This window comes from Miniopterus natalensis, chromosome 7 (assembly GCF_054644295.1).
Source record: "Miniopterus natalensis isolate mMinNat1 chromosome 7, mMinNat1.hap1, whole genome shotgun sequence".
Lineage (NCBI taxonomy): Eukaryota > Metazoa > Chordata > Mammalia > Chiroptera > Miniopteridae > Miniopterus > Miniopterus natalensis.
Genome location: NC_142087.1, coordinates 72,073,064 through 72,085,547, shown reverse-complemented (window position 1 = coordinate 72,085,547; position 12,484 = coordinate 72,073,064). Strand labels below are relative to the sequence as shown.

Below are 12,484 nucleotides of genomic sequence, written 5' to 3'. Positions count from 1 at the left end.
ACTTAATGCTATAAAATAAACTAAAAGTAAGGGAGAAGTAAATGCAACATCATCCCATTTTAGGAAACCAGACAATTAATAGGGTTGCAATGTTATGATTGACAGTTGTCTGGTTATTTCTGTATTTACATTTAGTGTGTAGTAGAAGTTGTTCGGGAAAACAGAAACACATAGAAAAAGTCCCTAAATTTTTGGTACTTATAGCAATTCTGAGGCTTATAACTCATGCTACAAATTCCAATTTTAGGGTGAGGCAAATCTGCCAAAAAAGAGAATGGTCTTGGTTGTATTGTGCATTATAAAGAAGAGGAAAGGATGATCTGCCACAAACTGTGGGCCTCCGTGACCGGTTCTCCCTGATATGACAGCCCCGGTGCCAGCGGTTGCTTCAGTGCCCTCCTCATTCACATCCACAGCGGCTTGATGAAACACTTCGGACAGAAACAGGTCATCTTCTTCTGACATTCCTAAGAAATTGGCCTGGCCTTTGATGAAGGCATCATTCATGCCCATGCTTCTCAGAATGGGTTTGAGCTCATAGTGCTCTTCTAATTTGAACTGGGGGAGGTATACTTCAACGTCATCTTCAGCCATTGTGTCTTTGCTGATCCAGTTGTTGAGCTTGTCATAAGTTAATTCACTTTCCAGCTAGAAATCCAAAAACACATGCCAGTGAGTGCTTAGAAAAGTAGAAAAACAACTTCTAAGTCTAATGTTAAAAAATTAGTGACTTTAATGTCACTCCATTGTGGGTGATATAAAAATTTAATAGATTGGTAAAGTTTTTGCAAGAAGGCAATAGGTATAACATAAGTTTAAGGCTTTGAATGAAAGTTTGAGACATGCCACACTTACTATCAACCAATTCACATATTTCTGTAAGAAATTGCAGACCATTTCTTAAGGTGTAGACAAGTTCATCATGAAAGGTAAGTTCAGCCCCAGAAATCTAAAACAATTAAAGTTGGAATGGCTTACCAACTCCAAGCCAGTAGACACATTAGCAATTTCATCTGGAAGCAACAGAAACATGCTGACATCTCCAGCATATGGGAGTTCTAGAATCTGAGTCTTTAGGTCTTCTATGTACCCAATGTTCAGCTTTTCGTGCAAGTACATCATCTGTACAGATTTACGCTGAGTCTAAAAAGATTAAAGAGTAAAATATGAAAGTTAATACTAAGATGTCAAGAGATTTACAGTTAGACATAAAAGAGAATGGGCTCTGCTTTAGGGTTTAAGAACTATGCTTTTAAAAATCAACAAAATAAATTATTTGTGTACTGTACAGGTCTCTGATCTTATTACCTTTCAAGGTTATACCCATTCTGGATAATAATAATAATACTAAAATATTTGTTTAGTACCTACCATGGGCCAAGAACTCTGCTAAATCTCATTGAATCCTTACAACAACCTTTTGAGTTGGATACTATTATTATCCAAATTTCACTGACAAAAGATGGAACTCATGGAACATAAGTAAAATTATGGCTGGTAAATTATAGAGCCTACATTTGAGTCCAGGATTTAAGTATACAGCCCATGGCTTTTCAACTTCACTCATATGACCTTATAAAATTACTGAGTAATATTCAGCAGCTTGAAAGAGTTAATCAACTGTCCAGTGTCCATAAGTTATAACTGGCATGTCACGTAGTGACATCAACCAGTGGTCTCTATTTTTCCAATACACATTAGGCTAATCTGTCTTGTCTCATACCGAGTTCACCCGGAAAGGATAAAGCCCACTTAATTTCTTCTCAAATGGAGTTTTCCATTTTCCTTTGAAGTAGACAGCATTCACCAGGACCATCCTGGTCTCCGAATCCACAGAACCTTCAGGTAACAAGTTTAAAACTTTACCTACAAAAAAAAAAAAAGAAAAGATGTTTAGGTCTCATGATAAAAGAAGGTGAAGTTACTATAATTTCTTGACTCTTTCGAGTTGCCATCAAACTCAGTAGACACATTTGTTAAACTCTACAAAGATGTTGATCTTCAAGCTCAAGTTTTCCTCTTGATTTATTTAAAGCACAAGTAAAAATCTGAGCAAATTCCTCAGAAGCTTTTCAAAATTCAAGAGAAAATGAAGAGGTAATGCATTTAAAATTTAGAATTACTATCAAATTTGCAGTTGAGATTTTCACTTCCTTTTATATTGTTTTCTCAGCTTTATAGTTGTATAAAGTTATTTAATTCAGATGGAAGTGAAAGAGTCTCTTAAGGAAGACAAAGGTGTCTTTCCACAGTATGTCCCGAAGTGCTCCTGCTAGATCTGGTCTCAGCAGTCTATGACCCAATGATTCATTAAAACAATTTTTTGGAAGTTTAGGCTGGACCTACACTAGGAGTAATGCAGATCCATGAACTGAGCAAGGAGGAAATGTCCCGGTGGGACTGAGAGTGTTATTGGAAGTGACGTTCAAAACCAGTTGTGAGAAACATGCGATGAGTTTTCTAATAGAGCTAAATAATGTGAAGTACTTGACAATACCGAGAATGAGTGAGCGGCGAAGGTTCTCAGAAATGCAAACCTCTGAGTGTGATAGCTTTTTTTTTTTAATTGGTTTAAGAAACAGCCCATTTATAGTGAATACCTACTCTGCCATATTTCAACCACTAAATACATTATTTTATTGAATCCACAGCTACCCTATTAGGTATTAGTGCCATTTTACACAAAAGGACACCATAACGAGAGAGGTTAGCAATCTTCTCAAGGCTACAGTCTTGGGGAGCTGGTCAGGATTCTGTCCCCACTGTCCTCCACCCTCAGGTCCTACTGACAGGAAAGAGTCTAATAAAAAGGTCACTGCAGTCTGACCAGATTCACTATATCCATTCAATATCTCCACTCAATATATCCCCCAGGCAATTAAAATTCTTGGTTACTATTTAAATCTACTAACGTTTTATTTAACTTTATGATGCATGTGGCAAAACCAGTATTTGATCATAACAAAGAAAACAGAAAATTCTCTCAAATCCTCAAAAAGTTTGGTAAAACAATCAGCCTCAATGACTCCTTGGCCTTTTGGCCATATAACCGATTCATGCACAGTCATTCGACACAACCAGTGCTTATAGAGAAAATTTATGCTGTTCTCAAAAAGCAAAACTTTCATGTGTCTCTAATCTTGCACATCAATTTTACTTTCACTTCTGTGCATCTTCCCTTTCCTGCATCTTTGTGGCAGTCATTTGTTGGTGTTTTAGGACAGCGGTTTAAAAATCCAGAGTAGACAAGAAGAAGTAGTATAAATAGAACAACTACTTTCAGAGAGACATTTTTTTTTTTTTTTTTTTAATTCTATAGAACTTAGTTCATGTGCTTTGTTTCCATTATGGTAGCTAACAAACCAAGAGACAAAACTATTTCTGGAAATGATGTTTTAAACCCAGAAGTTAAGAAAATCTTTTTTCTTTTTTTTTCTTTTTGTCCACAGTGAACAGAGTGTCACAATTATTTCAATACTGATGTTTCCTATGTTTAAAAACATCTGCCGTCTTTCATAGTCTATTCTAATGCACTATCCAAGATCCAATTCTTTGAGTATTTAATTAGTAGATCTCAATTAAAACATCACTCAGCTAAAAAAGAATAAAGTTGCATTAACAAAATAACTAAGGTTGAATGAATTTTAAGGGATTAAAGGCTAACTTCAAGGATGATTTCAAGAAACAGATCAGAGTTTTCAAAGCAGAAAGAAGAACAGAAAATATTTCCTTGGTTTTACCTTTGGTTTGAGTCTCAACCCAGAAATTAATCTTTTTTCTGGCCCCTTCTGCACATTCTAGGAAGTCCACTTCCTGGGGCTCTGCAGAGTAATATTTCTTAGAGAGGCGTATGTATTCCTTTAAGGCAAGAAAAATGCAGGAGGTTACATGGAGTGTGTGCTGAAAAGCCTTGGGGTAATTGTGAATTATGGGCTTCCTGTCAATACTGGGGGGCCTGTGGTTGGGGTGGGGGTGGGTGGAGGTTGGCTTTGGGGGCTGCTGAAAGAGAAAATGGTGCAGATTATGAGCACTCAGTGGACCCCCTTCCCCATACTCCAGCCCCAACTCTTGTCCCCCTGCACTCTTCACATTATAGACACTGAGAAAGAGGGACGTGGCTCCAGAAGTCAGCTGTGTCCTTCCTGACTTGCCCTGCAAGTGGGACTTTTGCAGCAGGGAGAGAAGCACCGACAGGGGGAGCTCAGGGCCACTGCCATGACCAGTGGCCTTAGGGAGTCCTAGGGAGCCCTGGGCAATTCTGACTCCCTGTAAGTGTGAATCCTAGAGAACAGCTTTGGCAGTGTCCTCACCGCAGGGGCAGGGCCCTGCCATTTCGATGACAGGCTGTACTTACTTCCCTGACTTGCGCCGTCTTCTCTGCAAACAGCTTATTGGCACTTTCCAATATGTAACCCCCCGTGGACGAGTTGATGGCAGAGATGAGAGAACGGAAACCTGAATGGATTGTGTCCTCAGCTTGTACCTTGAACAGAAAGGAGAGAGCCTCTTTATATAACACGGGACTTCTAAGCAGGATATCTCTTAAGCAGTGGTATTTTTTCTATACAACATCAAAATGCTGTATTAATATACACTTTTTAATGACACTTTAGAGGAATCCCCGAGGAAATACTTTTGATATGGATTCAGGGTAAAACTAACAAGATAATATTTTGCTTGTTTCATATTTTGCCTATGGATTGGATTTAACCATGAAGTAACCAACATCCTAGATTAAAGTGAGGCTCCTTTTATAGTTTCCTAAACTTTAAGGTCTCTTAGAAATTTTTATTATATTAATATGTTACTTTACAAAAGATTATTTGATTTTGGGTGGTGGGCACACAGTGCAATATAAAGATCATGTATCATAGAAATGTACCTAAAGTTTGTAAACATGATGACAGACATAGGACTCAGTCACAGCAGAAGACAGAACCTTGCAGGTGACTGCCAGCTGTCTCCAGAGATATGGCTGAATCTTCATATATGGGCCCTCTCCACCTCCTTTAGCCCGTAATTCCACAGATGGGACATTAGTGTTCCCAAGTAGGGCTATGGAAGATGTCTCCACATAACCTCACTCAGGAGGGTAATTATGGAAGTCGGTTACCAATAGGATCACATCTGGTCCAGTTCTTATAATTCAGCTGGATAGCTGGTAATTAAGGAGTGGAGTATTGAGAAAGGATAATATTACCTGAGATGGATAGATAGATAGATAATAAATGGTGGCTAGCTAGCTAGCTAGATAGATAGAGGGATATGGGAAGGATATCTAGAGGTCATTGGCCTCTCAGGAAGTCTTCGAGCCTGACCTTCTCCATTCCTCAGCTACCTGGCCCTCCTTACCCTTTCCGCTCTGGAAATCTGCGTGCATGCTTGTGTATTCTAGGAGTCTCCTCTACCATGGATTTAGGATAAGTTATACAAGCCCAACTAGCGGCAAGGTGGTGTGACAGAAGTCAGGAAGCCTGCATTCTGCCCTGGTTCTGTCCTTTCTTAGTGGTGGGACCGGAGAATATTTGCTTAAGGGCTGTGAGTCTTAGGTGTTTTTTCTGGGAGTTGGGGGAAGTTGTACTAAGTTCCTTCTCAGTCTAACATTGTGACTTTAAGGCAAGAAGATTTTAGAAATAAAATACGAAAGAAATATGAATGAATGAATCAGATACCTTCAAAATAGCATCAGGATAAGTGACCTGGACCTGCTGCATGAATTCACAACTGGTGACGTTCTCTGGGGTCACTGGGGTGACTTCATGGACTCCAACTTTGCTAAACTGAAGCACCTACAATTGGAATTAGAAGGAATGGTTACATTTTCCTGCTAAATTACTTAACTTAAACCACTGCCAACAGGTACCTCTCAGTGGTCTGCCATTGTGTATGGGGTACAAGCGTAGATACTTTCTATATGTAACATGTAAGTGTCAGCCAACCGAAATTTCCCTCACAGGAGTCAGTATGAGGTATTTTATACTCGTCTACATATTAGTCATTAGTCTCTAGGCGCAGAGAGCTTCAATGCTTTCACTCACACCTCATCAAGAGTGGCAAAGCCACCATCAAACACAGGTAGGTCTTGTCCCCAAAATCTGTGCTTCCTCCTCCAAGACAAAGAGCTTATCTTCTTTCTTTTAAGTAGGGAATTAATGAAATTTCCCTTTGAATTTTAACATCTATCCATGCAGCAGAGCTACAGGAAAACGATATAAAATCTTGGCATCATCCCACGTGCTCAAGCACTTTCCAGGTACCCAGAGGCTGTCTTGTGGCCAGAGCAACCCATATGCTAATTTTCTTTTGGTATCAAAATCAATTTTTTTATTTTAACTACTTAGAGTATTTCATTTAGCAATTGCCCTCAAAATACATTGCTTCTGAGTGCTACTGATTTCTTTACATTTAAAAAATTAAGACCCTGCTGTTTTCTAAAGCTATCAATGCAGTTCACCATCTTTATTTTTTTCAAGGCCAAGAAAGTAAAGGAGAAGGAGGGTTGCAAAATGTTGCTGGTATCAGAGTTGAGCAACTAAGCTTTGTTGTAAGTCTTGATGTTTGAACTGCCACAAGTACAGGGAGTGATGCAGCCATCCCCTTCCTCCCGTGAAGGTGTTGGCCAACACTCTCTTCAAACAAGGTCCATTCTAAATGGATCACTGTGTACCTGGGGAAGATATATATACACTCAGGTACAATTCTCATGGGAAACCTGAAAGTGGCCAGAGGCATTTTGGTATGACTGAAAGCACAATGTGTGCCCATGAGAAAACAGAACATTCCATCTTAATGTTCATGTACATGTGTATGTAAAAGAATTTTAATTATAGGGTGACCTCCTGGGTCGTTGACCTAGGAAATAATAGGATCACATGAATTTTCATTGTGTTGAATTCATCTCATAGGAATATTGATTGCAATGTGCAGCTGAAATAGTCCAATGTATTTTCAAAGTCCTAGTCTCAGTAAAAGGGTTCCCTGACTGAACTTGTGTCCACTCACCCAGGAAGGAAGCCAGCTGTCTCACACCCTGTCTATTTTGATTTTGAAGACTGACTATCAGGCCAGGCCCCATTTTGTTGACATGATCTCAAGAGGTTGATAACATGGCTGAGTCAACATTGTTCTCTGTGTATCTCTAAGAGCGTGGTGACCAAGGCTCTGGGGCATTTTTTTCTCCTTGGGACACTCTCTTAAAACTATTAGGAGGAACTCTTTCTGCAAATGGGCAACAAACACATCACAGTGGCTGAGCAATGGAAGGTGCCTGAGCTAGAAGTGAGGAAAGCTTAGGAGACCTAGGAAAGGTGTTACCTTCACCAGGTCAGTCTTCCCACCTAAAAAATGGCACTTGCCTTAAAACAAAAAGAGACATAAAGCATGCAAAACACTTAAAAAATATAAACATTATATTATTATAATGTTAGATGTGGTTACTATTCATCACTTGCAGCCCTCAATATCAGAAACTCTGATACGCCTTTTTGCTATCTACAGTAGATGGTTCATGATTTAGCTGTTGTGTAGATTTAAATCTAAGGAACTCATGTGGTAATGGCAGGTGATGATTGCTGACCTTGAGACTGCCAAGTTCTCTCAAGCTTACACTCAGAGCAGTTCTACAAATCAGTTCGGGAATCTTTCAGTCCTTATATGGAGCTTCAACAGAAACTTGCCTTGGCCATCTGATCTGCAGTGTTGCCTTTGGCACCCAGGTAGACCATGACCATGGTGGATGAGATGCTCCATGGAGAGAAGAAGAGATTCTGGGTGGTGCTTGTATTTGCCAGATGCTTGAAGAAATTGATGGCAAAAATTGTGTTTGCGACATAAAGGTCTTCCATTGTTCCAATCTAGAGGGAAAGTGAGGAAGAAAACATAGTTCTAAAAGATGATACAATACTTTGGGTGATGTCAGCAGAGGGGTACAGGCCGTACCCTGCACAGGGCAGAGGCTCCCTCTCTGTTCTTCCTTCATGACAACACAAAGTGGAGCATTAGGTTCGTGTGGCCTGTGCTGCCATATGGGCCCAAGCTTGGTACAAAGCTGTGCTGTAACCATCTTGAAATTCTCAATTTTAAACAATGGGTTCTACGTTTCTGTTTTGCATTGGGTTCTGCAAATTATGTAGCCAATCCTGAGATATAGTGAGCAGTCATATGATGAGTAGTGACACTTCATATAATAATAATAAAATAATAACAGCAATAACAATAAATAGCACTTACTGAATCTTACTATACAAGAGAGATTGTTCTAAACATTTTACCTGTACTAACCATTTTATCCTTACCAAAACCCTACAAGGAAAGCACTGCTAATTCCTCTTTTACAGAGAAAGAAGCTGCTGCATGGGTGCTCCCTCGTACGTAACTAACTTCCAGCTGATTTCTCAACAGAAACCTTGCAGGCCAGAAGGGAGTGGTAAGAAATATTCAAAGGGATGAAAAGCGAAGACCTACAACTAAGATTACTCTGCCCAGGAAAGCTGTCATTTAGAATTGAAATAAAGAGCTTCACAGACAAGAAAAAGCTAAAGATCATCACCACCAAACCAGTATGAAAGGAAATGTTGAAGAGTCTTCTTTAAGAAGAAGCTAATGGACAAAATAAACTGGCACACAAAATAGACCCAGAGGCATTGAAGCATGCAGCAGACCTACATATTTCAGAGGGAAGGGGTGGGCAGGAAGAGATTAACCAAAGAACTTATATGCATATGTGTACAACCCATGGACACAGATTATGCGGTGAAGTCCTGGGGAAGGGGTAGGAGTGGTGGGGGGAGGGGGCCAATGGGTGAAAAAAGGGGACATCTGTAATGCTTTCAACAATAAAGATAAAGTTTAAAAAAAAAGAGAAAGAAACTGCTGCACAGAGAGGATAAGAGAAGTGATCAGTGTAACTTGACTAGGGGCAGGACTAGGAATTGAAGTCAGTGGGTTGCCCTCGGGGTCATGCTCTGAACCTCTGTGCTGCACCTGCAAATCCACACCACACACACAGGCAAGTCCACACAGATTCAAACTGCCACACGCACACATGTTTGTGTTGGCCCCAGGGAGATGGTAAATGTTTCAAATTTCCTGCTTCTGGAAGTGGCTTGGACTCATTGTTCGAGGGTTAGGGCTTTCATAGTCCCATGCCCCACACCTGCCCCCTACACACACACACACACACACACCCCCCAGATCAACCACTTGAATAAAAATGACAGCCACGCCTGCCATGACCAAAGGTTTCACATGCAGCCAAATGCCTGGACACACCCAGGCGTGTGGGGGAATCTGTGGGTACTGGCCAATGATCATCTTTCTTTCTTCATGTTTTGCTTTCGTAATGGCTTATAACACACCCTACAATTACCAAAATATATGTGTACCAGACGACGCGGACACTCATCATTCCACAGGAAACTTTCTTGTGGAAGTGGTTTCCCAGAGCTGGGGAGGAGCTGGGTGGCCCAGGAAGAGGCATGCCCTGCGGCTCCCGTCTAGGTTCACACGGCAGGGCTCCCCAGCCGGGCCAGCACTCACTCCTCTGCCTAACCCTCGGATGTCTTATGTGAACACTTGAGTCATGAGCATTTCTTTATAAGAAAGTGATTACAATTTGTACCAACATTTCTCACTTGAAATGCTACCTGATAACATACATTATCAAGACAAAACAGTAAATTAAGTGACACTTGTCCCTGAAACTCTCTCACCTCTTCTTACGGTTTAATCTTCACAGGATTCCTATGAGACACATACTCTGATCTTCATTGAAAGCATAGGTCCTATCCTGATGCTCAGAGAGGTTAACTAACTTGTACAAGGTCACACAGTTTGTATGCGATGGTGCAGGGGTTCAAGCCTAGGTCTGCTTTGGAAACCCAGTCTATCTAGCGCCCCACACTGCCTCACCTGCTGGCGATCAACTTCACTCCGCTGGGTAAGAGTTTAGACGAGCTTCTCGTTTGAGAAATGCTAGAAAGAGGGAATAAAAATAAGGTTGCAAGTCTGTAATGCTCCTAGAAGGCTCATTAAGTGGAAAAAAAAATACTGTATTTTTTCTTTTGCTTCATTACTGAGATTAGATGAGTAGAATGGGTCAGAAATTTATTTCCCTTTCCTTTTTCTGATTTTAAAGTGTTTTTATAATTAATGTCTTACTGGGTAGATATTTTTTGTAAGATATTTTTTGTAATGTTTGGGGGGAAAACTGAGGATTAATAAATAAAATATTTCTTTATTCTCATATGAAGAAAACAAATAAGAGATCAGAGCCATAAAGTAAATGTAGGCTTCTCTGGCAGCTACCTCTTTATAATAACCTGCATAGTCGGTCACCTGGACACTAACAAAATTCCAGTGTCAAGACAAACTATCAGAGAGGGCATTTAATGCCAAAGAATTTCAGATGACTTTACACAGAAAAAAAGGAGATAAATTGTCCCAGATGCATTTACTTCTTTTTTTAAAAAAAGTCTTTCTCCTCCCATTGCCCCCTGCCACCCAAAAATAGTCTAAATTTTATTTTTAAAATAAGGTACATTTAACTGCATTTAACATAAAAAATAATATCTGATGTCTGTATTGCAGTTGCCAAATTTCTTCAACTGGGTTGTTTTGTTTAATTTGCATAATTACTTACCCAGTAAAACATAGCAATTCCTGTTATACAGATGAAAATATGAAGACATAGGTTTTACGGCTAGTCAGTTTCAAAGCCTCGACGAAATATCAGCCTTCTGATTGCAAGACTAGGGCTTTTCCTACAAACCCTTCAAATGAGGTTTGAGCAGTTCATAGTTTTAGAAATCTCTGAAGGCATACATGTACAGCGTCTCCTGACCCTCAAGACAAGTCCCCGGCTTACATGTGAGTGGGAATCCCTAGGGCAATGTAAAATTAAAGTCACAGAGTGCCATCAAATGGCACAATCTCCCGGAACAGGTAACACCTGCTGTGAATTTCTTAACAAGAGTAAGTTATACAACTTCATTAGCTCCTAAGTGTTATGCTCGCAGTTAATGTTTAATATTATCCAGGAGAAGGCTGGATGGAAAACATATGTGGGGCTGGGCTCCATGATGTTTGTGGCAGTTCCTGCTACACAAGTTGACAAATATGCCACTGAAACTTGGCACAGGCAAGAAAGAACTTGGGAGGTGCCACCAGGCACACTACCACAGTCCTTCTCGCTGGCACTGGCTGTTAGGTTTGAAATTGCTGTGGCATTTAAAACAAATTCTTTGTGACTACGCAGTGCAAACAGTTTGAAATTGACCATGAAAATCCACAAGAACAAAGTAAAAACAATAATTCTCAGGAAATTTCCTGTCCAAAATGACCAAATTCCCCCCCACACACACACAAATGAAAAGCAGTTTCTTGTGTTTGATGACTTTCACAGTGAATAATTGTCTGTTTATGGAGTACTAACTTATTTATTGAACTATTACTTCAGTCAATTCAACAACAAATTTGGCTGATTTTTCCCTTTCACTAAATTGCCTGACTATTGAACTAAATTCAATACATGTATTCTGGTGTTGAATTAATCTAACTGAGAAAGCTGCTTAATTTCTGATTATTTTAGATCAAAAACTCAGTCATATTGTAATTATTTAATATTTATGTACAATCGGTAGATGACTTTCAATTGCTAAAATTAATGTATTTTAATCAATCTAGATTTTCTTATTAAATTCAGTGTCCCACGCTAGCTGGTAAAGAAGACACATATTCTAACCCATCTGATAAAGTTGGCATCATAGCTTTAAGGCACATTTCGGTTTGGTTCATGTTACATAGGCATTTGCTGGCTTCTGAGATTCAAGATTAAGTCTGGCTATAAGTTGAATTCACATCTTGAGCTACAATATTTCCAGTTAAACAACTAAACAAGAAAACACCACTAAATTTCTACTCATCCTCTAAAAACATCCCACATTTTAAATATCATTAGAGTAGCAACACCAGCATGAAGGAGAAGAAACAATGAAACCACAGGTCATAGAGATGATCGTGGAAATCACTGAAATACCTGGCAGTGCCTGAGGTGCTGCCTCACAGGAAACGGTCCTCCAAGAGTTGTTAGGGTTCAGGCATGGTGATGACTGGTTTTATAAAGCTTGGCCCCTCCCACAGAGCATTTTTTTCCCCTCTCTCTCTTTCTAATCTGTATCCTCGGAGTGATTCAACATTTTACTCAGAAAGACATCATTACAATAGAAATGCCTTTTTGCTAAGGCACCATTTAAGAAATATGTTGGGAGGATGACGTCACTCAGAAACCTATGAATTTGGCAATATCTACACATGCCTGTCAGCCCCAGGTTCGAGTGTCCTTCTGTAAACTGTACCTGCACTCAAGGGTAGCACTAAATTCCACCACATCACTTCTACCTTTTGACAGGGTTGACCTGTGGGCTCTTTGCAATACATAAAGGCAATGGACTTCTGTCTCTCTTTTGCTTCTAGCAACCCCCAAGGG

At 39.9% G+C, this 12,484-nt stretch overlaps 1 protein-coding gene across 1 annotated transcript; it reads right to left on the bottom strand.

The window, feature by feature from the left end:
- Window positions 1-243: 243 nt before the first annotated feature.
- On the bottom strand, window positions 244-7,844 carry SERPINB2 (serpin family B member 2). The gene is made up of 7 exons (XM_016223500.2): window positions 7,677-7,844; window positions 5,673-5,789; window positions 4,355-4,483; window positions 3,741-3,858; window positions 1,724-1,866; window positions 979-1,143; window positions 244-648 (listed from the first exon to the last, which is right to left on the bottom strand). The coding sequence occupies exons 1-7, from the start codon at window positions 7,842-7,844 to the stop codon at window positions 244-246; spliced, it is 1,245 nt and encodes a 414-aa protein (XP_016078986.2).
- Between the last annotated feature and the right edge of the window lie 4,640 nt (window positions 7,845-12,484).

Coding starts and splice junctions, on each gene's coding strand:
- SERPINB2 (XM_016223500.2), bottom strand. CDS start 7,844: ATGGAAGACCTTTATGTCGCAAACACAATTTTTGCCATCAATTTCTTC. Junction 1,867..3,740: donor GGTTGAGACTCAAACCAAAG/GTAAAACCAAGG, acceptor TTTTTTTTGTAG/GTAAAGTTTTAAACTTGTTA. Junction 649..978: donor TGTCTACTGGCTTGGAGTTG/GTAAGCCATTCC, acceptor TTGGATTTCTAG/CTGGAAAGTGAATTAACTTA.